This window comes from Anas platyrhynchos, chromosome 27, assembly GCF_047663525.1.
Source record: "Anas platyrhynchos isolate ZD024472 breed Pekin duck chromosome 27, IASCAAS_PekinDuck_T2T, whole genome shotgun sequence".
In the NCBI taxonomy this organism is placed as follows: domain Eukaryota; kingdom Metazoa; phylum Chordata; class Aves; order Anseriformes; family Anatidae; genus Anas; species Anas platyrhynchos.
In genome coordinates this window covers 8628895-8654503 of record NC_092613.1, presented here as the reverse complement: position 1 = coordinate 8654503, position 25609 = coordinate 8628895, and the positions used below count along the sequence as shown (strand labels likewise).

The following is a 25609-nucleotide window of genomic DNA, read 5'->3' as shown; positions in this document are numbered from 1 at the left end:
GGGTCGGGCTTTACCCTTTGGGGTCGGGCTTCCCCCCCTCCGCTGCCGCTCCTCGTGCTGCCGCTTTGTTCCCCCCTCCCGTTCCTCAGCGCTCCCAGACAAAGCGCTGCGGGCGGCGTCGCCCCCGGGGGGGCTCGGGTCACTCGGGGGGGGCTCTGGGGGCTCCCGGTGCCCGCGGGGCTCGGTGCGGCGGCGTCGGGGCCCCCTCCTGGTGCCCGCTGCCCCTCGGGGGGGGTCTCCTGGCGTCACCCCCCCCAAACCCGCCTCGGGGGCGCCCCGGAGGGGGGCGTTGGGGCCGGGCGGTGCTCGGTGCCCCCGCCCCGCCGGGTGCTGCCCGTCCCCGCCCCGTCCCTCCCCCGACGGCCGGGGCCGGCCGCGGCGAGGCGCTGACATCAGAGCCGGGCCGAGCCGAGCGAGGAGGAGGAGGAGGAGGAGGAGGAAGAGAGGAGGAGGAGGAGGAGGCGGAGGAGGAGCCGCGGCCGCACCGGAGCGCTCCCTCTTCCCGTCGCCGCGCTCGGGGCCGGGGCGCACCGGCGGGGGGCGGTGGCGGCGGCGCTTCTCCCCCCCCTGCCCCCCGCTGCGAGGCCCGGAGCCCCCCCGCAGCCCGGCGGCAGCCTCCCCCCGTTCTCCCCCCCCCTCCTCATCTTCTCTCCTTTCCCGACCCCCCCCCCCCCCAATCCCGGCCATGCTCTCCGGGGCTCCGCCGCCCGCCGGCTTCCCCAGCCCGCAGCCGCCCCCTCCGCAGCCCCCCCCGCCGCCGCCGCCGCCCGCCGCCCCCCCCCACGGGCCGCCCCCGCCGCCGCTGCCGCCGTTCCCCGGGAAGGGAGGCCTGCAGATCCGGAAGAATGCCATCACGGACGACTACAAGGTCACCACGCAAGTGCTGGGGCTCGGCATCAACGGGAAAGTTTTGGAGATCTTCAGCAAGAAGAGCGGCGAGAAGTTCGCCCTCAAGGTGCGCGCCGGGCCCCCCCTTCCCTCCTTTCTCTCCCCTCCCTTCCCCTTCCCTCCCTTCTCCCCCGATCGGGCCCCCCCCACCCCATCCCCGCTGCCCCCCGGTGCCCCCGTCGGGGCGCGGAGCCGCCCGGCCCGGCCGGGCTCGGTTCTCTCCCCGCCCCGCTGCGCGCTGCTCGCCACGGAGCGCCCCGGCGCGCAGCTTCAGGGCTTCCCCACAGCCAAATAACATCCGCCCCGCCTGCCCGGGCAGCACAGAGGCCGAGCGAGAAGCCCCCGGCCCGGCAGCAGCCCCCCCGGGGGGATTCTCGCCCCGGTACCCCCCCCGTGACACCTCCCAGCGCGGAGCTGGCCCACGGGGGTGGGTGGGGGTCCGGGGGTCCGCCGGCTTCTTGGTCCCATTCCCTTTGGGATGGGGAATGGAACCCACTGAAACAACACGGAATAAGGGGCAGTGGCCGTTCCCCGCGTTGGAAGGGGAATGGTTTGGTGTCATCCTGCCCCTCCAGCGTCCCCAACCCGCTCCCGCTCCGGGGGTCCTCAGCCGAGCAGCACAACCCGAGGGGCGCCCCGTTCCGGGGCTGTGCCCCGCTTTTCGGGTGAGCCTTCGGAGCGCAGGTGAGGAGCCTTCAGCAGAGGGACGCGGGGAAGTTTGTGGAGGCTGACGGAGCGCTGGGGGACACGGGCACGAACAGCCGGCGCCACGGGAGCGCCGTGTTCCCTAGCAGAGATGCGCCTGGTGCCCACGCATTAGCTGTTAGAAACCTCGCTGTTACCCTGAGAATCGTGAAGGCTGAAAATATCGCTGGGCGGATGCGTAACCCTCCCCTCCTTTGCTTTTCGAGTTGCCCGTCTGTTGGCACCTGAGGTTCCTAGCGGGAAGGAATGGGCAGGTGGAAGGAGTGGGCTCTGGGGGTGCAAGTGGCACTGCCGGGGTGCGCGGGGTCACTGTGGGACGGCGCTCAACACGTGCGGCTCAGCAGGGCCTTGTGCAGTCGGACAGCAAAAAGTTGGAGGTTTCTTCCCAAAAGGCAGGCGACTGTCGTTAGCTGCACCCTGTCACGCTGCAGGATGAGAGGTATTGTCAGCCCGTCGGGATGGAAATTAGCGAAATCCTCTTCTGTTTTGACAGGCGCGCTCCTCACCACTTCTACAGTTGACTCAACTATTTAAAGCGTGGATTCCAGCACTTCCCTTTCGCAACACTGAAAGGGGAAGGATGGCAGCGGTGGTGTGAGGATGGGGGACACTGAGCTGCAGCGGTTCCTTCCTGGCCAAACCCGGGCCGGGAGGGTCAGGGCCGGAGGTTTGTGCTGTTGCCCTGCTGCTACCCATGGACGGGGTCGGGATTTAGTGCTAGGTGTTGTGTCGTGTCCTTGGCAATATGGAAAAGCATCTTGTGGTGTAGGATTTAATGGTACGCTGTGGAATGGCTGCGCAGCTCTTGGAGGATGAGGTGCGCCCGCTGGTGAATCTTTTGGAAAGCTGCTGGTCTCCCCTCTGTCCCCTGCCCCGGCCTCTTCGCACTTCCCGGCGGAGAGAGGAAAGTTCAGCTGGGCTGTTGGATGCGTCTCTGGCTTTCCAAAGAGCAGCACAGCTGCTACTGTAAGCGATTCCTTCCAGCCCCTATAAACCGCTCTGCCGGGAGCCTGGGAGCTGGGCAAGCTGCGTGTGCCCTTCATGCCCTGGGGAGCACGAGCTGCGAGCCGTGGCTGTCCCTCTGCCGATGGGGGGCCTGCCTGGGATGCGGCGTGTGCTGACAGCATCGCTCCCTGCTTCACAGCCGGGATGACATCTTTGCTAGGGACCTGCAGAGAGGTATTTGGATCGGAATTACTCATGGGCTGCATCAGCGTGGAATGATGACCTAAAGCGGGATACCCAGAAGTGATTGCATTGGGTTGTCATGTTGCGGATGATGCTTAAAAGAATTCTCATGGCTCTTATCCAGCAGCCAAAGCTGAAATCTCTTCACGCTGCCTGCTTTGGTTGTGCAGCAAACCTTTCCATTCGGAGCGGTTTCTCTTTATGTTTTCTGTTCCAAGGTCTTGTACATGACCGCGGTGAAGGAAACAATTGGGTGTCTCCTTAATATTAATGGTGACTCCTGGATACATTGTGCTTCCTCTTGGAGCAGCAGCAACTATTATGTTGCTAAACCTCCCTCCCAAGCAGAGAGACGCGTTGAAGTTAGCATTTTGCTGAGGGTCACTTTGCTTAAGAGCACTTTCCGGTGCTCCGGGAGAGTTTGAGCTCAGAGGCAGCATCCCGGCGGCGGTGAGACGTTACAGCCAATTTTAGTGAAACGTTACAGCCAATTTTCTCCTCTTTCTGGTGCAATGGCCCATGTCGGAGACACACAGCAGTGCTGTGTACAAGTTAATGGGTGGTAGTGCTGTCTGGTAGTTCTATTTGCTGCACTGTACCGAGGTAAACCCAGGAGATTTTCCTTTTCTTATAGATCAATATTGTTTCAATGCTTTCCCACACCCTTTTTTTTTTCTTTTTTTTCTTTTTTTTTCTGGTATCAAGAAACATTTCAAGCGTGGAGTCCATGAATTGTCTGCTCAGGAGCAGATGGTTCTAAACACGGCTTTTTCTGACTCGGGTGCTCCTTGCCCACGTTCAGCCCTGAGCTGCCCGACCACCGGCGGTGGGGACCCCGCGGTTTATTTGCTCCTGGGTGTGGAGCAGGGTGGGAACGGGAAGGCCGTGGAGAGGTGACGAGTGGAGCTGAAACACGAGCTCTGGGTGGTTTCTTACCCCTTTCTTCCTTGGCGTGATTTATGACGAGGTTTGTCACCCCTGCAGAACTTCTTGTATGTAGGTCACCGCTGACTGGACTTGGCGTTGCTCGTTGTGGTCAGGCTGTGGGCATTAAGTGGCGCAGGCTGGGAGCGAGGGCTGTGTGCGTGCTGCAAATTCCACTTTCTGCTAATCTTTAGGTGAGATGTTGGGCTGAAGGCGAGCTGTACGAATTCAGCATTTCACAAGCAAACGGCAGGTAATGCAGACTGGAAAATGAAGCCCAGGGGCGGCAGGTGATGAGTTTTTCTCTGCCCCGTGTGTCTCTCCGTGGAGCAGTTTTCCCTTAAAACAAACAAATGTCTCTCCTCACCCAAATTTCAGAGCAGGAAATCTTTGTGTCTCCCTTCAGTTCCTGCAGAGCTGTCCCCTCTTGCAGCCCGGATTTTGGAGCATCCTTGGAGCTCGGGGGCATGTTTGCGAAACACTCAGTCTCGCTCGGCCTCCGTCTCATCAGATACCGTGAGCGATGGTTCCTCTGATGGAGGAGGAGGAAGGAGAGCCCAGTACTTTTGTGGTTTATTGTTCTTTTCGGCCGCCTGCCGTGGAAGTAGGGCAGGCAGTATCGGAGCTGCTATCAGCACTGTGGATGAGTGTTCGTGTCGCTGGTGGCCTCGTGCTCTCTCTGCCACCATGGGTCGGGTGTTTAAGGAAGCAGAGCACCCCATTTCCCTGCAGCTTCGTTTGAGATCAAATGCTTTGTCCCTCGGACAAGCCAGCTGGAAAAATACTCCCTAAGTGCTGGAGTGTATGAATATCCCGGGCTTACGCTCATGGGAAACAGACCTCACTGTGTGTCTGCTTCTGTGTCAGCGGTGGGATTTTTTTTGAGCTCTGCTATGTATTTAATGTAACCAAAAATGTCTTCACTGTGGATTTTTGTGCAACTCATAGTTTAAAAGCTATGGAAAGTATAGTGACATCACTGGGGCTTTTCCAAGGCAGCGGTTTATTATCTCATTGACCAAAAGAGTTTACTGACTTGGGTTTTGAGTTTGTTTAAACAATTTATGATCAGCCATAATCCCTTCCGAATCTATTACATGTTCCGAGCAGTCAAATCTACAATGGAGATAAACTGATAACGGCCTGGGAGCCGGGGGCTGGTTTGTGCTCTGGCACATGCTCAGGAAATGGTAGGGCTCTTCCTCTTAGTAATTGAATGCCTTCAGCCACAGGTCTCGCAGAGGAGGATCCGCGTTTCCTGTGCTCACAGATGCTGGGATGCAGGGCTTTGGGGCTTTACAGGGAGCCTGCCCTCTCCTCCATGAGCTCCGTGGTGTGTGTGTGATTAATAGCCAGACGCCGCCAGGTAAAACGATGAATTCCTTGGTGCTGAGCTCCTGCCTGGCCTTCAGCGAGCTTTGGCCACCATGGGTGCTGTAAAGCATCACGGTGCCGGGGGCTCCTTGGGCACGTGCTGCCTGCCGTGGAGCTCTGTGTGCATTTGGGCACAGTGTAAATAATAACTCGAAGCCTCTTGAAACGTTGGGCCTCCTCGTGTGCTGGCTGGATGGGCGGCACAGGTGAACTCCGAGAAAACTTGTGCCAAGGAAGCCTGGAGGTGACTTTTCTCTGAAACAGCCGGGCTTGTGCTCGGGCTGTGATGTGCGGGGGGCACGGGCTTTGCTGGGTTGTGCAGACACTATGAAGCGGGTGGACAGGGCTGGCTGGAGCTGTGGCCTTTTGGCCACCCTGATGGCCCTGGGCTGGCCCTGGGCTGTGCTTGGTGATGAGCCGAGCCCTCACGAGCCCCTCACAGCAGTATGAGTGCAGTAGTTTTAAACCCCATCCCTTCTCTGGGCCTCACACCCTCCCATCTTTACACCTGCACCGTGTGAGCCGTGGGGACTTTCTCTTTCCCAAAGGACTGCGAGGAAGGAGCCCACAGCGTGCTGAAGCCCCCGTCTCCCTGCCGGCTCTGGTGACCCCCCCGGTGCGGTGCGGCAGGAGGCCCCTCTCAGCGGCCCTGCGCGCCTGGCCTCAAGTTGCAGCAGCATTCAGGCAGCATGACCTCACCTCCTGGTTTCCAAGAATAACGCGCTGCCTCCCCTCTGCCGCGCCGGGGCTGGCTGCGGCGGGCTGGGGCGGCTGCCGTAGGCTGTGGGGCTGCCCCTGGGGCCTCTCTGGCTCGGGGCTCCCCTCCCCGATAGCCCCCGAGCATCGCCTGCCCCGTGCCGGGGCTGGTTGGGTTGCTCAGCCCCTCTCCGTGTTGCGGGAAGGGGTTTGGGGGGGGGGTTGAAGCAGGAGTTGTGGAGAGGGTCTTCAGGAGCTGGCTGAGCTCACAGGCTGCTGGTTTTGGGTACAGACGCATGAGGACCGGGGCAATCCCTCCACTGGCCCCAATTGCAGGCAGGTGAATGCAGCATTACCCCATTTCTCCCTAATAAACCAGCTGTGAGCCCAGGTGGATGTGTTCGGGCTGACGTTTCAAGAACACCTTGGGTGGGAGGGGACCTTAAAGACCTTCTTGCTCCAACCCCACTGCTGTGGGCAGGGATTTTGGCACGGTCCAGGGCCTTTGTGCATCGTGGTGATCTGTGGGGCAGGCGGTGATGCCCTGATTTTGAGAGCACCCTACCTACAGGTTTGAGGACAGGGCAGGGGGGGATGCTGTGAGCTGGGGGTGATGCCCTGGTGGTTCCTTGTCAAGTGCCTGTGCCCGTGTGCGCTCACGCAGGAACGAGTCTGAATGCAGAGACCTCAAACAGCCTTTTAAGCCGCTGTTCCTTTATGCCTAGCGGCCGCTTCCTTTCAAAGATTTCAGCCTTTTAAGATCTCCGGTTTGGGGCAGGATTGTGGCGACCACAGGTTTAATGCTTGCGTTAACTCACGGATTGCTTCACGGCCTCAGGAAGGGACCGAAGGCCACGAGTCGGAGTGCTGCTGAGCCCCTGCCCTGAGATGCCCCGGAACACGCGCTTTGCTCGAGGTGCTGTGAGCTGTGAAAACGTGAAGGGTGGTGGGACTGTCCCATCACCGGACGGCTGGGGACAGGGCTGGGTGCTGGAGCAGCCCCTCTGAGCACATGGAGCCTCGCCGTGGCAAAATCTTGAGCCTGATGCCACCAGGGAGGGTGACAGCATCTTCCCCTGGATTAGTGCCCTCCGTCGGCGGGGGCTTTGCTGGGACAAAATAACTGCTCCCCGCAGAGAGGGCAGGTGAGCAAGTTGGCTCGAGGGGTCCGTGACTGTTGCGGCCTTTGCCGTCATATGTAATGAGATTATTTAAGCCGTTGGCGTCAGGGCTGCATGTGATTGTGTGCCTGGCCGCCCAGCGGGCTGTAGCCTAAACTAGAGATAAAGTTCAAAACACAAGCTCAGATCTGAATGTTCCAGGGGCTTCCAGCCAGGCAGGGACTTCGCAGTTCTGCTCCCATAAGATGGCCCGGTTTGGGATATAGATTTGGGATCAGCGGAGGGATGGACTCGTTTGCTTCATCCTAATTACCTTTGCTGCTTCTTTTTGCATGACCCGGCTGCAGCGGGGTGCTCCGGTCAGGTTGAGCCCGTTCAGCTCTGCTGGCCTGGGACAGGAGCGTGCATTGGGCTCAGGTTGTCACTGCCCGAGCATTGCCTGCTGGAGGGCAAAGCTGCACAACTGCGGCCCAGGGCTCTGTGCTGAGGGGCTGAAGCCCTCCTGTGCTTTTTGGGCAGCCTCATCTGGGGGTTTCCATGGGGCACCTCCTCTGTTCCAAGCATTCGCAGAGCTGAGCAGCGCTTCTGTCTGCGGTCCTCGCCAGTTGTCTGGCCCCGAGCTGCGGCGCGCAGCTAGCGTAGCCTCTTGAAAGGCTCCTCGGACTCCCTGCCAAACGTGTGTTTTCAGGGAAATCTGGCTGGAACAAAAGCTGGGGCTGCTGTGGAAATTTGGCAGCGCGTTGTGGCGGCCGCAGGAGCCGCGCTCGTTGCTTCTCGGGCTGGTAGGTGCGGGCGGGAGCCGGGTCAGGCAGAGCTGCTCGGAAATGGGCACGGCGTCCCGGGTGTCTCGGCTTATCTGGGCTGCGGGAAGGTATGTGCAGTCACGTGCAAGCACACCAGAAGGAATGCAAGTTATCCTCAGCCACTTCAAGGAAAAATAAAAGGGGAGGGAGGCTGGCCTGGTAACAGCGACGTGTTTTTATTTTCAGTCCTTGTGGCAGCCTCATTGCATCTACCATCTTGGCATGTAAGCACACTTCAGGACAGTTTGAACACATCCTATATCCCTGTGCCTTCGCGAAAAGGCAGGGGCCGTGCTCACTCAGCTGGTGCTGCTGTGGGTGCGAGTGCCCCGGCCCTGCGGCTCCCGGAGCTGCTGCTTCCCGACACGGCCAGTGCAGGACTCTGCTTAGCCCGAACAGCCTCCTGCCGCCTGCCTGCTCCCCTCCAGGCTCTGCTGTGTCTCCCTCTTTTCCTCTCCAGCCGTTTCGCAACGCCGCTGCCCATTACGTTGGGCAGATTGCTAAGAAAACACAGGGCTGCTGTTGCATAAGTCGCCCTGCCGCAGTGGCTGGCTGCCTCTCCCTGGGAAGGGTGGGCTTGCCAGGAAGTTTAAACCGGGGTTATCTCCTGGAAGTCATCAGGGCTGCGGTGGTTTTGGGGGGAGTCCCGTGCCGCAGGCTGGGTGTGGGTTTCCACCCCGGTGCATGGGGTGTGCGGTGCCTCCTCGCCAGTGGGAAGGCTGCTTCGGGGAGCCCGTGAGCGTTGCAGCCCCCAGACAGATGCCTGCCTGAATTCCCTGGGAGGACGCCTTCACCCTGGCTAACCCGGGGGCTTGCAAGAGGTTTGCTTTTGTCTTCAGTGGGTGTCCCTGCAAGGAGCAGCCCCTTCCCAGGGCCAGGGACGTGAGCGAGAGCAACCTCTCCGGGACCAATGAGAATTTCGCTTTGAGTCTGGGTCTTGGATGGGACTTCAGAGCCCAGCACCGCTCCCTGCTTTCCTGCCTGACCACGTAAACACGCAGCCCTCTCCTGACAGGCAGGTGATGGCCGAGCTCCGGGGCCGTCCCGCTCCAGGGGCGCTGCCACACCTCGCCGCTTGGCTTTGGTGACTCAGTGGCTTGTTCTGTGTCAGAGCAGGACATCTACCGTCTCCCTCCTCGCCTCTCCTCCCACCGTCTTTATTTCGTGTTGGAGAGGAAGCTTCCAGCACCTCACTGTGAGCACGAGCTGCTGGTTAAGAGCAGCTCCCTGCCCACGCCGTGAGATGGAAGCTGGAAGGGAAGCGCTGCGGCTCCGCGGGGCTCGGAGGTGCCCTGGGTGCTCCTGCGGCCCCAGCTCCTGGCCGGGCGCAGCGAGGGAGGTGGCCAGTCCGGCCCGAGGTGCCTGTCGTTAGGGATGCAAATCCTGGGCTGCTGAAGCCTGGGTGAGTAACATGCCGGGGGTTTCATGCTGATTACAGTGTGGTCTCTGCACGTGGCTGAGCAGCAGCTCCCTCCCTGCGGGCTGGAGCTGCCGTGGAGCAGCGTGCTGTGCCCCTGGTGGGGCTGTGACACCCCCGTCCCCTGCCAGATCCCTGTCCCCTCTCCTCTGCACACCCAGACAAAGCCTGTCACCTCTCCAGTGCTCTGCATTGCTGCTGGTTCTCTTTGAATCCGTTTCTGGCACCTTCTCTTAAGGTCAAACTTGTAACCCAACAGACGTCCCAGGGAGCTAGCACTGCCAAAAATCCGTGGTATGCACGGCTTTGCTGTTATCACACTGTGTGTGCACGCACACCCTCAGGGGTCGGTGGCTGGGGACCCGTCCCTCCCCGCCCTGAACCCTTGCTCTGGTGTCCCTGGAGCCCCCCGGCAGCGTCAGAGGGATGCTGTTTATCTCCATCACTGCTATCAGATGAGGATTCACTGATGGGAGCCCGTTCATTCAGCTTTGCACAGCTCTGGCAACACAGACGGGCTCTGTTCTGCAGGCCAGGCAGCTGTGCCGTTTACCAAAGTGTCCCTTTCGTATTTCCTTCTATCCAAAGACCGCACTGAAGCAGCCAGGCGAGCGACCCTGGGAAGGAGGAGCAGGGGGGACGTGGTAGCGTTGGGTGCTTTCCTCCTGCACAGGACAGCGAGGTCGCAAGGTACTGCAGTCAGCTCGGAGGGGACGCAGTTTCCCAAAGCTAATCTGCTTGGTGTCATTGCGCCTGCCAGGCTGCAGGGATTGCCTTCGGGGAAGCATCGGGGTTGCCGGAGGAGCCCTTGGGCTGGACAAAGGCAGGACTGTGTGCTGCTTGGCTGTGCCCGGCGTCCCCCCGGCCCTGAGCCCTTTTCATCAATAACTGGGATTGAAGGAGCTTGAATTCCTACAGAGCTGGACCCGAGAGCCCCCGGCCAGCCCCAGAGCCGCTTCCCTTCGCCCCATGTCCACGAGGGTGCTGGGTGTAGGGGCTGGCACGGGGCTGGCTGAGGAGAGGAGTCCCAAGCAGCGGTCCAGCTTCTAGGGAGGCAGCAAAAAACGTGGCAGTAGGTTTAGGGTTTGCTCATTTGTTTTAATGCCCCTGCCTTTATGCTTTTATTCCCTTCCCATGGTGCTCTAACAGGTGAAACATGTGCGGGGTATGGGGCATCTGTGGAAGGATCAGCGAGTCCTCCCAGAGCCTGTTTTCACTGCGTGTTTATAAGGTGCAAGAGGACAAAACCTCCGCTATGGACACCTTGCTCTGCCGCATTGCCAGTGCCCGACCTCGTAGTGGGAGCAGCCTGCGGAGACCGAGCCCGGTGGGTCCCTCTTGGGGCTGGTGAGAGGGGAGGGTTTTCCTCTGATGGTGTTTGTGGAGGCATCCAGGCACTGGGTGATGAATTATGCATGCTTGCTGGATGAGGTATTCCGAGGTTACGGCGCTGACCGGGACGCTGGTCTGGGCCCCGTCCTGGCCCTAATGGGCCTCCCTCCCTCAGCCCTCCCCTCCCTCCTGCCCGCTCCCCGTGCCCGGCACTGCGAGAGGCCGGGAGAGCTAAGAATAGCAGCCGTGTCCTGAGTGCTTTAATGAGGTGCCAGCAGGATGCAACAAGGGCTTTTTAAAATAGAAGCCGAACTGTGTTTTCCTCTCAGCTGGAATTGTCTCGGATGCCTGGCGCAGGGGGGCCGAGCCGGGGGGAGCACGAAGCCGAGGGTGCTGAGCACCGGGGTGCTGGGGTGGCCTCCCCGGGGCCAGTGGTGCCTGGCAGGAGGCTCACGTCCTCCTCCCTAAAGGAGGGCCCCAAAAGGGCCCCAAAGCCCTTTTCGGTTCCTGTTGCTCTGTGAGGCCACGTGGAAGGGTGGCAGAGGCCCGTGGGGAGGGCCGGGCCGCTGCTTGCCTGGCTGCCCGCTTGGCCTCCTGCAGTGCTTTGAGCTCCGGGGTCGGCCCCAAAATGCTTCTGACCTCAGTGCTTGGGGGAAGGTGCCCACGGGGAGCTTGGGATCTGGGGCATTGCTTGGCTTTTAGCCTGTGTGGGTTCATCCCAAGCGGGGGGATTCATACGAGGTCCTCTGCAGGCCTCGCTATGTGCCGGGGGTGCAGGACTCCCCTGGGCAGCAGGAGGAGGAGGAGGAGGCGCAGGGCAGCCCCTCACAGCGAGGGAACCACTCAGGGCTGGCAGCCCTGGGGAAGCCGGAGGAGCTTTTAGGGTCATTCCTCCATGTGTGGGGTGGAGGGACAAAGGCTGGAGAAGGGCGGTCACGGCAGCCGGGGGTGGGAGTGTGTTTGGGGAGGGAGGCAGCCGTGGGGCCCCTGCTTGCGCAGACAAAGGCGTGTTATGAAATCCCCGTGTTGCTCTTGTTCCGACCTTCCCCCTGCACGGCACAAAACCTCCTTTCAATGGGAGCAGCGGCCGCTTAATGCAGGAGCTGGTTACGCTTTGCAGGGCTGCATCCAGGCCACGTGGGGACCGGGGGCAAAACGCCTCCCAGCCGGCACGGGGCAGCCCCATGGCCTCAGCGGGGCTGGTCGGATGCAAGCATCATTTTGGGGTATGGGGAAGTCTGTGCTGTGGGGTTCATCGCCTCTGGGGTGATTTGGGGTGCTGGGATTGGGGTGCACGTCCCTGGGTTTGGCATTGGAAGGTGTTTGTGAGCCCCGGTGTTGACAGAGCCCGCCGAGGGGATGAGACGCTTCTAAACAAATCGCCGAGGAAAGGACAGAGTGATGCAAAACGTGCCGTGCGTGCGTCACCGGGCTTCAAGGGCACGTAAATAAAACCTTGGTGATGTCCTGGGTGGCGAGAGGAGCTTCAGTACCGCTGTGCTGCATCCCGTGGGCTTCCCTCCATCTGGCCCCAGCCTGGCTGGGAGAAAGGGGCTCCCCAAAAACAGATTTGATGGGCTCATCTGGGCCTCGCTGTGCAGACAGGCAGAACACGGCTTTGGGGCTGCTGGAGCCAGACAGCCAAAAGGATGCTCCAAGTGCCACCGGTGGCTGCTCAGCCGGCCACAGGCAGCACTACAGGGCTGAGCCTGTCCCTGTGTCCTCCAGGAGGGGATCCCTACGGACACGGAGCCCAGAGCTGGCACCTTGTGCTGCCACGGAGGGAGGCAGGGGTGCTGCGGGGGGGTTGCAGCAGCGGGCTCCAGGCTGTGCAGCGCCTGCAGGAGGTGCAAAGTACGGAGGTCAGAGCTGAGTTAATGGTTTACGTTAGCGCTCGCTTCTGTATCAAACACACCCAGAAATATCAGCCTCTTCCTATCGGAAAGCACATGCATGCACTTTTCCATTCACCGCTGCGGTGGCTCTGATAGGAAATCTAATTAGATGCAGGACTTGGAGGGGGGGGGGAGCCTGAAGGGAGGGCTGGGGTGGCCTCAAAGGCTTTGCAAGGAGGTGGCAAAAAAGTGTTTGTGCACAAAGCCCTGGCCTCAGCGGGGCGTAGCTCACGTGAAGATGTTCGCCCCTCCCTTGACTTCTCATCTTCCTTTCACTTTCTGTAGTGCAGATAAAAGGGCCCGAGATGCTGGTGGTGACGATGCTGGTAGCGGTGCTGGTGACAGTTCTGGTGATCTCTGCCTTGCTCCCAAGCCAGCCGGTCCCATCCCTGCTCAGACCTCATCTGGTGTCCCTGTCACTGCCGGGTGACATCTCAGCACACGTAGGAAGTGGCAGGCTGGGTTTGGGGCGTTTTGGCCCTCGTTCACCCTCTGCTCGAGCACCGGTCCGAGCTGCGTTGCTGGAACACGGCCTGGCTTGGGAGTGCTGGGCCCAGCGGTGCCGACGTGCTCTGCCCTCCCGGGGGGTGATTTATCACCTCTGTCCTCCTCGTCCGTGACCGCAGTGCCCATTGTGGCACCTACATCTGCTGAGGGGCCCTTTGGGTGCTGAGCCCTGGGCCTTTCCCAGTCAGTCCCTGGTCACACTGGGATGCTCCTGGTGCAGGCACCCGTCCTCGTGCCCCGCTGGCACCAGCCTGGTTAACGGATGTCCTGACGCACCCCAGGACACCGTCCTGCGTGACAGGACACCGAGGGTCTTGGTAATGATTGCTGAGGGCCTGGGCTGGGATCTGACCATGCAGCGCAGACCCTGCTGGAGAGAGGAGCAGTGGGGGAGTCACCCCAATTCACCCCAACTCTGTGTTTCTTTGATGTACAGTGGCGAGAAGATGACGATCCCAACACAAAACCCAGGCACCGAGTTGCTGTTTTTTCTCAGATCCACGAAGCAGGAACTGTTTATTTATCTTCATTAAGCACTCGCAGCAGCCTGCCGTCGGTGTGCGGTGAGTCAGCGGGGACGCTTCGTGCTGCCGCCCAGTCGCCGTTTACCTGCTCTGACTCTTCCACGAGCTCCGCGGCCCCCTCCTTACGCCCTCGTCCCCGATGTCCCCGCTGTGCTGGTGGCACTTCCCTTGGCATCGGGGCGGTGTCCTCGGGCACCTCTCGCCACGGATGGTGCAGTGTTTTGGTGCAGGGCTGTGGCGGGCACGGGTGTCCCGGTGGCACGGGGAGGGGGGCGCGGGCCCCCGGCAGGTGGCTCCTGTTTAAGCCCCAGCCTCTCTTCTGCTCCTCGCCTTTGTGCGCCCGCCGAGGCTTTTGTTGCTGCCTGAAAAGCCTGAATAGCTGCCACATCTGTCGTGGGCGAGGAAATGCTCAGCAGATGCCCTGGGCTGAGGGGGTGGGCGGCGGGTGGGGGTCCCCGGCACCCCCCTGCAGCAGGAGCTTGCAGGGGATGGTGCAACGCTCCCGGCTGCGCGAGGCCCCGTCGTGCTGGGGCTCTGCTGGCCCCCCCTTGGTGTTGCAGGTCTCCTTGTGAAAGCGCCGTGCAATGGTTGTGCCGCTTCCCTCGCAGCCCTCCGTCCTCTGCCTGCTTGTGAAATCACCTCCTGGTGTTGTGGTGTGGGGGCTGCGTGGGGGGCGCGTGGGCAGCAGCGCCTGAAAAACGTGGAGCCATGCAGCTCACGGGCTTGGGGCTTTGCCTATTTTGGCTTTCTGTCTGCGAGAGGTGCTTTGGGGGGAAAGTAATCCGAATAATTCTCTCCCTGGGATGCTTTTTCCAAGCTTTCCATCTTCCTGGAGACAAATGGGTATCGAGGATGACCTCTGCTTTGAGGCAGCGGGGGGATGAAGCCGCTAATGCACCGCGTGTGGTGGCTGCTGGCTGTTACTGGCTTTCCTTGCGATCTTTGTGCCCCGAATGAAGCTGAGCAGGGAGGCAGCCCCGCGGTGTGGCAGGCTGCAATGTGGTTCCTGTCTGAAGGCTCTCGTCTGCTGCTCGGGGAGCCCACAGGGAGATCTGCTCACCCCTGGGTGCTGCCCATGGGGAGGACATAAATATAACGTAAAGGGCCGTGTGTGAGCCCGGATGATGTGGGGGAGGTTTCCTGAGCCGCACGTTTTGTCATTGCTGTAACTGAGCGGTGAGTGTTCCTGCGTTGGGTAACTTCATCCCTCGCACGGCCTCTGGGACTGGCAGTTTGATTTCTCTTCCGGAGCTCAAGACCAGGCACCGTGAGGGGAAGCTGGGCTTCTTCCTGCTCGCCCCGTCCCAGTGGCGTCAGGGCTGGGGGGCAACCTGGGGGGCTTGGCTATGTGGGGTGGTCCCCTGGGGGATCCCAAATGCTCTGGTACTAAAGGCAGAGGAAAGAAAAGGGGGACACGGTCAGTTGGTCATCCTGGTCCCGGCACAGCACGTGCAAAGTGTCCGGCACCAGCCCTGCGAACGTGTCACGCAGCTGGTGCCAGTTGGCAACCGGTTCACTTGAAAAGATTGGAAGAGGCAAATCCTTCAAAGAGAAACCATTTTGCTTTATTAGGGAAAAATGCTCCTCGCCTCGCTGCTGCCTGGCCAGGACAGCCCCTGCTCTGCTTTCCTTCTGGTAGCGGGGGCGGGTGACGACTTGCAGCTCCGTGCTGTAGGTTTATTCCTTGTGCCTCGGGAGCAGGTTCCTGCAGCCCCCTGGTGCAGGCTGCTCCGGGGGGTGTCCTGCTGCCGGAGGGTCCCCAGAGGCACGGCTCCTGCACAAGGGATGTGTGTGCTGCTGTGTTGGGAGCAGGTGGAGCACTGGAGATCAGGGAAAAGAGGGGAATAAAGATACCCAGGCTGCAGGAGCAGCTGATGTGCCCGCGTGAGCGTGGAGCTGGGGCCTCGGTGGCCACCACAGCAGGTGAGCAGCCAAGGCCGGTGTCCGAAAATGTTCAGCTCCCTAAAATGCTGCGTAGCAAAGGGCACGCTCCTGTGGCAGCCTGGTCCCACGGTGTCAGGCTCTGGGGAAGGGGCAGCTCGGCTCCTTGCCCCATCCAACCCCACAGCAGGCGCTCAGCACCTCCCGGCTGGGTGCTGGGGCGCTCCCCGTGCGAATCCTGCCGTGAGTCACGGCGAAGCATCGAGCGAGGGGGCGGCGAGGCTGAATCAGGACGCGCTCAGGCGAGGGGCTGTGAGCGTGTGTGCGCGGCTGCAGCTCCCCTGTTTGCTCTGCTCTCTTCCTTCCTTCCTTCCTTCCTGGCTCCCACCCACCTTCCCACAGCTTGTGATAGCAAAGGGAAGCCCCTTACCTCGGCTCAGCCTCGTCAGAGCCTTTGCTGGCAGCAAACGCAGGCTGGGGGCTGAGGGGCTGGGCACGGAGGGGCTTTGTGAGCGTGGACGAGGAGTCCCCTGCCCTGCCCTGGAGACCCGTACCGGCCCTGGGGGCTGTGAAGCTGTGGGGTGATGCAAGAGAGCGCGGCTCCCGCACGCTGCTGCCTGCCCAGGTATTCCCTGCCTGCGTGGGGCTGAGCCAAAGCCTTTGAGGTGTTGGCCTGCAGCCCTGGGCCCTCCGGAGGGTGCCCGTGTTGGCGGCCCCGGCCTTCACTTGCTAACTGGAAGCGGTTGCTGAAAGGTCAGGGTGTCTGCGGAGTGCCGGGGCTGCTCCTCTGCAAAGCTGCCTGCACCCAGCGGGCTCGCGGGGGCTGCAGAGCAGAAAAATTGGCTCAGCCGGCGGCTCTGAGCTGCAGCGGGTTCGGAGAGGTTTGGGAGTGAGGCGCTCGAGGATGAGGCAGCATTTTGCTGGGGAGCAATTCAGGAGCGCAAACACCAAAATCTTCCCTGCGCAGCCGTGTTTGAGGCACGTCCAGCCCTGTGGGAACGCACGCCACTGCCCGGCTTTTGCTCCAGGGCTTTTTTTGTAGAGCATGGTGGTTATGCAGAGCGCAGGGCTCCGGCTCCTTGCTCCTTGTCAGCCCCATGGCGCTGCCCTTGCCCTCCGTCCGCGGACGCTTTCGTAACCCGGATCCGGTTACGGAACACGGTGCCCGCGGTGCTGCACCAAAGGCAGAGGAGCTGCGGGACGGCCCCGTCCCTCCCCACGGCTCCTCCTGGTGCTCTGCAGACTCCCAGTGCCAGGACAGTCACCCCCTGCCTGGTGCTGGAGCATCCCCCTGCTCAATACTGGTGTTGGGTCTTTTTTTTCCCTCCGTCTTTGAGCAGTGCTCCCAGCTGTGTGTGGGTTTCTCTCTGAAAACACCAATTCCTGTTGGTTTCCCACCCGAAGTCATCGAGCTGGGTCCGCAGGAGCCGCCCCGTGGAAGGAGGCAGCAGAGGTGGGGGCAGCTGAGCTGCACCCGGCTGTGTCCCGCGGGCTGCCCCTGCCCTGCCATCGCCCTCCTGGCCGGGCAGGGGTAACCCTTGGCAAGCTCGACTTCCCAAATCTGCTCCTGGAGCTGCTCTGAAGCCCCTGCGGCCCCCAGTGGGGCTGGGGTGGGGGTAGAGGGAGGGGGCAGTGAACCCTTTGTGGACACCAGGGAGACGTAAGGTGCTTTCTGATCCCAGCCTCTTCCTCGCAAGCCAAGGAATATGAATATTGCTGCGGCTGTGGGCCGCCCTGGATGCCAGAGCTAAATTGGGGACCTGGGCAGTGTTACCAAACACACCCAAATACGTTGGACGAGTGACCGGAGCAAGCAGCAGACTGTAGAAAAATAACTTTGTTCTGCAGCACCAAAATGGCGTTAATTCAGCCTGGGGCAGCGGACAAAGCCCTGAGCAGCGACTGGGCACATCAGGGCTGGGCTTCTCCCCTGATGCCGGGGGGAAACCACTTTTTGTCTCTTTCCCTGCCTTCCATGAACACGTGGAGAAGTAACCAGAAATTGAGACAGGTGCTGTTGGGGCCGGGTGGCTGGACGTTTGCTGTTGGTTCTGTGGGGTTTTTGGTGGGTTCAGCTGTGCCCGCTGGGCACGGTGGGGCAGGCGCAGGGCAGGCGGGGCCGCGGTGCTCAGAATAGCCGTGACCGAGCCGCTGAGGCTCGCAGGGCTCCGTGCTGATCCCGTTACGTGCCGATGGCACCGAGCTGCCGGGGAGGAGGGCTCTGCTTCCACTGCGGGGCCGAGCTCGGGGAGCAGGAGATGCCCTGGTGCTGGCTGGGGAGCCGAAGCTGCCCTCGGCCCAAGCGGCCGCCCCTTCTGCTCTGGTTCCCTCCATCCCACCCGGCACAGCGGCTGGAAGGAGCGGCGAGGAGGAGAAGTGGGAGCAGCACCCTGCTGCCCGCCCGTGGGGTGCTTTTACCACGGCGTGGGCATTGCCACAGCCCTTCTGCATCCTGCCCCGCTGCGGCACTGATGCAGCCTTGCAGGGGCCGGCCTCTGGCTGGCACCGGGAGCATTTCCCAACCAGCCCCGCTCCTGCTCCTTCCCTTAACGAGGCTGAATCTCCTCCATCCCACAGCTAACAGGAAATCGCAGGGAGGCCGGGCTGTTTGCGGAGGTGCGGGGGGTGCTCTGAAGGCTGTCAGGCAGCTGTTTGCTTGCCTGTGGGTGCCCGAGTACAAAAGCAAATGTCACGGCTGTGCTGGTACAGGTAATGGAGGCGGCTGCCTCCCAGCTCGTTGGAAACACAATTAAGCTTATTTAAAAGCGCTCGCAGTGACCTGAAAATTGGATGGATGTTTCTGTACCTCTCCTGTTTGTTCTGCTCAGAGTTATGCTAACTGGCTGCTTCCTGCTGCTCAATTTTCCCTGCGTGTAATTACAATTCCTTTTCTTTTTTTTTTCCTTTTTTTTTTTTTCTTTTTCTTTTAAACTTCCTGACTCCCCACCCAGGCTTTTTTGGGGCAGAGCCGTGAATAACAAAACTTTCTCCAGGCCTTGTCCCTGCCTTGCTGCCTGGCTTCTTCTCGGGGCCGGCGGGGCTCAGAGGAGCTGCCAGCCAGAGGCTGTTGTGCCTGCTCCAAGCTGTCACACCGAGGCGTGGAGCTGCCCTGGGCTGTACCGGGCGGGATTTTGTGGGTTTGGGTCCCCTGGTGCTGGGGATGGGGATGGCTCGGTGAGAAGGGAGAGGCTGTGCCCTTGCTTCGTCACCTCTCCTGTGCATCAAGCCGCCCTCCAGCCCCGGAGCTGCGGGGAGCTTTCTGAGGCAGCCGTGGCCAGGAGTGCCTCGAGTGCCTGCTGCCCTCTCTCATGACTCGGTTCTTGCTTTGCTTTTTATAGCCCCGGTGCTTCCTGTTTGCTTAGCGGCTCTGAAGCCCGCTCAGGGGCTGCTGTGAGCGGTGTTGGTGTCCTCGGGGCTGGCGCCGTCATCGCCCTGCCCTCCGCTCCCCTGGGCACCGCCAAGTCCCAGCACTGGGGGCAGGAGCCCCGTGGGGGCAGAGCCAGGGACGCGGGGAGGGACACGACCAAAAACCCAGGCATTTGGCTCACGGGTGGGTGTTGGGGTCGTCCCCGTCCCTGTGGCAAAGGGCGAGCTCAGTTGCAGGCAGGATCGCGAGTTGCTGTTCCTCAGCCAGGGCTTACAAACACAGGTGGGTGCAGCCGCTGAGCATTTCATTTATAAGTGGGCAGCTCACGTCTTTTGGGGCCAAAGCAGGTACCACGCCTTGTCACAGAGCAGGCTGCACCAGGAGCGGGATCCTGGGCGTGATTTCGGGTCCTGTCACCCTGGTGGCAGCCGCCTGGGCTGTCTTTTTGCAGCACCGAGCGGACAATGAGGCTGTCGCATGCTGCGAAATGACCAAACCTGATGTTTCCTGCCTGTGCACAGCCCCGGGGCTGTTCCTCTCCCCTCCTTGGCGTGCATCCCCCCTAGGGATGAGGTGTTCCCATCTGCCCCGCCGGTCACCTCTCCTGTACGCACTGCGGCGGGTCGGGGGGATGTGGGGGCAGCCTTTTTACCGGCCAGGATGCTCTGGGGGGAGCTGTGGAGATGCAGCAGTATTTTTTTGAGGCCAGCCTGTTCTGCTGCTGGAGCCACCGCTGCTGAGCCGGGATCACAGACCCGGTCCTGGCTGGGGGCAGCGGGTGTTTCACCCCACAGAGCCCGGCCCCGAGAGCTGCTGGAGGCAGGAAGGAAGATGAAATGCACTCGGGATCGACACTGTTGTTGCTCTATATTTAGGAGTATAATAATTAAGGCTGGTTGTTTATCCTGACAAACATGGTAATTAATAGTCTGTGGCAGACTAGCTTAATCCTTCCTGCACCTGGGAACTGTGAGCTGGCTCTGGGAAGGGCAAGGGCCTCATTAAAGGGCTGCTGCTGCTTGGGCGAAAAGCCTGCTATTTAGGGAACATCTGGCTGTTCGCTTTGTCCCCTCCTTGGGCATGCATGCTGTGCTGCTGCTGGCCTCCGAAGCGGCTCCTGCATCGTGCCCGTGCATGGGGGGGCCCCAAGCAGGATGATGTCCCTGTCCCACGGAGCGGGAGGCTGAGGTTTTAAGCCAGCGGTGGTGGCTGGATGCAGATGGTGGCCCTGGGAGCAGGAGAGGATGGGCAGTGTGGGGCAGCCTCCCTGCCCCGAGTGCTGTGCGGCTGCCTGGGGGCTGCAAAGGGCAGGGCGAGGACATTGGGTGGCACGGGGGGATGCAGCGCTGCTGGCACGGCGTAAAGAAGCTCTCGTAAATGCAGTGGGGAGTCGTGCTGGTTGGTGTCACGCTGGCAGGGCGCTGCCTGCAGACCCCCAGGGTGGGAGACAGGCGACAGGCAGCTGGGAGAAGCTTCCAGAGCGAGGGAGTGAGGGCGAGCAGCTTATGCTGTTGTAAGGAGGTGGGAGGAGAAGGGTACAGAGGAGCCCTGGGTTCGTTGGGGAGCGAGACCGATTAAACCCCTTCTAATGCACAAGCCTGGCTTCTGTTGGAGCACTTCGGTACTGCTGGGGCGGAGGAGCAAAGGGAAAGCTCCCCGGGACATCTGCCTTCCCTGCAGCTGCTGCTTTTGCTCCGTCCTCCATCCAGGGTCACCGGAGCGGGGTCGGGCGTTCAGGTGAGGGTTAACAGGACTGAGCGAGCCCCGTCACCCTGCTGGGTGCCTCTCGGGGCAGGTGGCTTCGCGCTGCTCCCGCTAGATGGGGTTGGAGGCATTGCACTGAGCGCCCCAGCGCCTCGCCGCAGCCTGCGGGCAGCATCTGCGCTCCGGCTGCACCCCCGTGTTCCCCACACCCCGGGCACTGTGCCAGCGGGGCACTGTCCCCAGCTCCCCACAGGTGCCAGGCTGGGCGCTGAGCGGGGTTTGGCTTCTCCCGCAGATGCTGCAGGATTGCCCCAAGGCCCGCAGGGAAGTGGAGCTGCACTGGAGGGCGTCGCAGTGCGCACACATCGTCCGCATCATGGACGTCTACGAGAACCTCTACCAGGGGAGGAAATGTCTGCTCATCGTCATGGAGTGGTGAGTCCTGGCTGCCGGCGGGTGGTGGGGAATGGGGGACCCGGCCCCGTGGCGTTGGGTGCTGGGGACACCGTGGGGACGCCGGCCCCAGGAGAGGCGCAGCATTGAAGGTGTTCGCAGGACGGACTTCCAAGGTGCTGCGCGCCCTGGGCGGGAGTGGCGCTGGCTCTGAGTCATTCTGAAAACATGCTTGGCGCTCGGGAGGCTTCAGGCCTGGGTTCTGGTAGCAGATGGGTCATAACCAAACTGGCTTCGGCCATGGAGAGCCGGGGAGGTCGCTGGGTTCCTGGCACCCAGCGGCGCGGTGCGGTCTGCGGGGCAGCCGAGCAGAAGCGCCCGGCGCAGCAGCTGCTGAGCGGGGCTGGCTCGGGTAGATGTCTGATATAACCTGGGGAGGAGGAGGAATGAAGGGGAAAGTATTGAAACCACATCCCAACCGCAGCTGTGATTTAATGTAGCTTCCTTGCCAAAACCTCTCCCCTGGCAAGCCGGCAGGTTGCTTGGGGGGGGGCGAGGGGGTGAGCGGTGCAGGGAGCGGGCAGGTGGCTCGGCGCTATCCGTGTCGTGGGTATCAGGCTGTGTCCAGGGAGCTCCCTCGAGATGCTCTCTGCGCTGGGAAAGCCGGGAGCTGTTTCTGCTGGAGTTAGATAAGGCCAAGGCAGGAAGCGCTGCTGTCCCTGTTCTCACGGAGAAGCGATCCCTGTTCTTAGCCCTGGTCTCTGTTGGAGCCGAGCCTTTCCCCAGGGTACCTGGGGGAGCTTTTGATGGGGGTGGGAGCCGTGATGAGGTTTCCACAGCCCTTCTTCAGCGCCATACCTGTGAGCTGCTGTGCTGCAAGGGGTCCGGTCCCTGCCTCTCCCACCTACAAGCCCATGGGAGCTGTCCCACGCGGGTCATGCTGCTGGAGCCCTGTGCCGAGCCCTGTGCCGTGCCCTGGCTGTCGGGGCATTCAGGAGGTCCCCGAGCAGCCCGGTATCTGCTGGGCACGTGGCCCCTTGCCAGCACCTCACCTGCGCAGCCGTCTGAGCTCAGCACTTCGCACACCGCGGGGTTTGGGTTTGCGTAGTGCTGAGCTCGGCCGCCTGGAGAGCTAAAGTAGGCCAAGCAGGCTGGGAGTGCTCTCAGCACGGCGGAGCATTTCGCCGTCTTTACTGTAAATGCATTCTTGTGGCTTGGCACAGAGACCACGTCCGTTTGCACCCCGTGTCTCTGCAGCATGTGTGAATCCTCTGCCCTTCTCATTTCTGGAAGAGGGAGGCTCTGAAGCGCTCAGTGCCCAGAAGTGCCGAACGAAGGGCAGGGATGGAGAAGAGAGAAATTTACTGCTGAGCTTGGGCGGCACTCAGCTGGGCATCAAAGGCTTGGGTGCTGCTCGAGCTGGGGCATCTCACAGAGCTGCTGGCAGAGGCACCGGGGTGCCTGCGCCCACCTAACGCCACCCGCTTCTCTTGCAGCCTGGATGGTGGGGAGCTCTTCAGCCGGATCCAGGACCGGGGAGACCAGGCCTTCACAGAACGGGGTATGGGCCCTGCGCTTTGGTCTCTGGGCCATTCCTTGCTGTCTGTAGGAGCATCTCTGGTGCGGCCCATTTCCTCAGTGGCCCTTGGAATTAGCAGCAGTTGCGTTTGGGGAATTGAGGAATTTGGATGTGAGCGCCCAGTCCTTGATCACGGCCCTGATTTTTTCTGCTCAGTGAAGAGCAGAGCTTGGGAATGTTTTCTCAGCTTCCCCTGTGCATCCCTTGCATGCAAGCACAGAAACACTCCCCCACGCTCCAAAAATGTGAATTCTGGGGTATGGTTTGCATAGGGCAACCACAGCCTGCGGGGTCACTGCTTGGGAAGGGAGGTTTTGGGGAGAAAAAACCCTTCAGGCTGCAGCCGTGCTCTTTGGCTCCTGGTCCATAGAGTAACCAGGGAGCTGTGCTTGTCGTAACTCACTCGTAAACGCTTTCAATGGCTTCCTTACTGCTTCAGAGGCTTCAGAGATAATGAAGAGCATTGGGGAAGCCATCCAGTACCTGCACTCGATCAACATCGCACACCGGGACGTGAAGGTACCGCGCTGCGCGCTCACCCGCGGTGCTGCCGGGGCCGCTGCCAGCCCTCACCTCCTGTCCCTTGTCTTCCCACAGCCGGAAAACCTCTTGTACACCTCCAAAAGGCCCAACGCTGTGTTAAAGCTCACTGACTTTGGCTTTGCTAAAGAAACCACCACGCACAACTCCTTGGCCACGCCATGCTACACGCCGTACTACGTGGGTAAGCTCCAAGCTCTCACAGGTCTGCAGGGCTGGGGGGGGTCACAGCCAAGCGGGGAGGCTTGGAGGGGGCCACGCTCGCTCCCCTGTGGTGCAGCCCCCTGGCTTTGCGCCCACCGTGACCTGACCGCAGAGGGGTGTTTGGGACGGCTCCTTGTGGGGTGCTTTGTGCTGCTCTCGGTGCAGGCACGCACTGCGCTCACTGCTCTGGGGGGCGAAGCTTTGCCCGTGCGTGTGGGCTGAGCCCCTTCATGCGCACAGCACTGCGTGGGTGAAGCATCCCACACTGCAGCGTTCCCTGTGCCCCAAGGGGGCTTTGTCTGCCCCCAGCACCCCCTCACCGTGTGTCTGCCTCTTTTCACCAGCCCCCGAGGTGCTGGGCCCGGAGAAGTATGACAAATCCTGTGACATGTGGTCCCTCGGTGTCATCATGTACATCCTGTAAGTCACCCGCTCCCTCTCCATCCCAGCGGGTACCGGGGGCTCCCCCAGAGCCTGGGCACCACGCGCTGATTCTGCCCCCCCATGCAGGCTGTGTGGGTACCCCCCCTTCTACTCCAACCACGGCCTCGCCATCTCCCCCGGCATGAAGAAGCGGATCCGCATGGGCCAGTACGAGTTTCCCAACCCCGAGTGGTCGGAAGTGTCGGAGGAAGGTAAAGGAGGTTGTGGGGGGGTTGAACGGGGCTGGGGTCTGCTGGGGGGGGGCACACGAGGGTGTTTTGGGGCTGAGGGGAGCTGCCGGGGCCCTGCTCATGTGCCTCCCCGCTCTTGCAGTGAAGCAGCTGATCCGCAACCTGCTGAAGACGGACCCGACCCAGCGCATGACGATAACGGAGTTCATGAACCACCCCTGGATCATGGTGGGTGTGAGGCTGTTGGGGCAACGGGATGGGGACGGGGACGGGAACGGGGATGGGGACAAGGCAGGGGCAGCCCTGGCTCCTGGCTGATGCTGCCCCGCTCCCCCTGCAGCAATCCATGCAGGTGCCGCAGACGCCGCTGCACACCAGCCGCGTGCTGAAGGAGGAGAAGGACCTGTGGGAGGACGTGAAGGTGAGGCCCTGGCCCGCTGATTTGGGGCTGTGCCACGCTCTGTGCTCCACGTGCCGTCCGGTTCTGCCTCCCCCTTGCGCTGGGAAGGTCTCAAGTCGGGCTGATTTGTGCTGGAATTGCAATTGGGTGTAAAACTGGAAAGCAAAAGGCTCCCAGGGGGCACGCTGAGCTCCCTGTGCTGTCCTGTGGAATTGGGGGAGGCTGGAAAAACTGCCTGGGGGTCTGTCAGGCCCGTCCCACAACTTGCTCGTGAGCAGCAGGACCACGGGAGGAGGGTGGGGGGTCCCTGTCCTTGGGGGTCCCTGTCCTTGGAGGGGGGTCCCGGCCCCAGGGGGGTCCCTGCCGCCCTGTGGCGGTGCTGACGGGCGCTGCGCTGTGCCCCCTCCCCGCAGGAGGAGATGACGAGCGCGCTGGCCACCATGCGAGTGGACTACGAACAAATCAAGATCAAGAAAATCGAGGATTCCTCCAACCCTTTGCTCATGAAGAGGCGAAAGAAAGCCAACCCTGCGGAGCCCACTGCGCTCCCACACTGAGGGCGCGAGCAGCGGCGGCCCTCGAGAAAGCAATAACTATATATATATATTTTTTAAGAAAAAAGACACAAAGAGACAGACTGTTCTACCAAGCGCATGGAATTCAGACATTTATACCAGACTAGTTATTTTTAGCTACTCACCTGTGTTTCTGACCTTTCTGGAGCAGGCGATGCCATGTCCCCGTCAGATCCACGCGCGTCGGCCGGGGGGTTCTGTCCTGTAGGTGGATGACACCGATAATTGGATTTTATTTTCTTCTTTTGTGAAACATTTCGGCTTTTGTGTTTTTGTTTTTGTTATGTTTTCCTTCCTTCCAAAGACATGGAAATTCCTGTGGTGACCTTTGTAGGGTATATAACGTATCCGTATTTTTTAAAAACTACTGTAGAGCTGAAACCCAGGGAGCACGGCCCTGGGAGCGCTGGCTAGAGGCAGGCTTCGGGCAGGGGGACGGGGATGGGGACAGGGGACAGGGATGGGGACAGGGATGGGGAGCTCCCTCCCCATAGGGGGATGGGGACGGATGCGGGAGGACGCTTGCTGTTTGCTGGCCTGGAAATCCGCTGCTTTCAAAGCACTCTTGTGGGTAAAAAAATAAACAAAAACCACAACAACAACAACAACAAAACCCAAAGCAGCGAGCCCTCCCTGAGCCCTCCCTGAACTGGAAGCCCCCACTCTGCCCGGGGCGCGCAGGGCTCCCCACGAGGGCCGCGTGCCCGTGCTGCTGTCTGTCTGTGCGTGGCTGTGCGTCGTGTCCGTCGGTACGGAGGTGCTGCCCCCCCCTCCGTGACACCCATCGGGGTCTGTGTGTGCCTGCGATCCAGCTCTGACCTCAGGGGTTGGCGGGGGGAGAGGTGGGAGGCCGGTGCCCCCCCTGCTCCCCTGCCATGCGCAGGGCAAGGATGCTTCCCCCCGCCTCCACCCTCCCCTCCTGCCCCCCCAGAGCCAGACACTGCACTGGGGGTCCCAGGGGTGATGGAGGAGATGGGG

The 25609-nt window shown here is 61.3% G+C and overlaps 1 protein-coding gene across 1 annotated transcript; it reads left to right on the top strand.

Moving 5' to 3' along the window:
- Positions 1–389: 389 nt before the first annotated feature.
- On the top strand, positions 390–24904 carry MAPKAPK2 (MAPK activated protein kinase 2). The gene is made up of 10 exons (XM_038168401.2): positions 390–955; positions 20622–20761; positions 22216–22280; positions 22738–22817; positions 22896–23022; positions 23387–23462; positions 23553–23677; positions 23799–23884; positions 23997–24077; positions 24470–24904. The coding sequence occupies exons 1-10, from the start codon at positions 686–688 to the stop codon at positions 24611–24613; spliced, it is 1194 nt and encodes a 397-aa protein (XP_038024329.1). The 5' UTR covers positions 390–685; the 3' UTR covers positions 24614–24904.
- The last annotated feature ends 705 nt before the right edge of the window (positions 24905–25609 follow it).

Bases quoted from the DNA above. Each gene is read 5' to 3' on its own strand.
- MAPKAPK2 (XM_038168401.2), top strand. From the start codon at position 686: ATGCTCTCCGGGGCTCCGCCGCCCGCCGGCTTCCCCAGCCCGCAGCCG. The intron at 20,762-22,215 runs GTGAGTCCTGGC...CTTCTCTTGCAG, and splicing joins CTGCTCATCGTCATGGAGTG to CCTGGATGGTGGGGAGCTCT. The intron at 22,818-22,895 runs GTACCGCGCTGC...GTCTTCCCACAG, and splicing joins TCGCACACCGGGACGTGAAG to CCGGAAAACCTCTTGTACAC.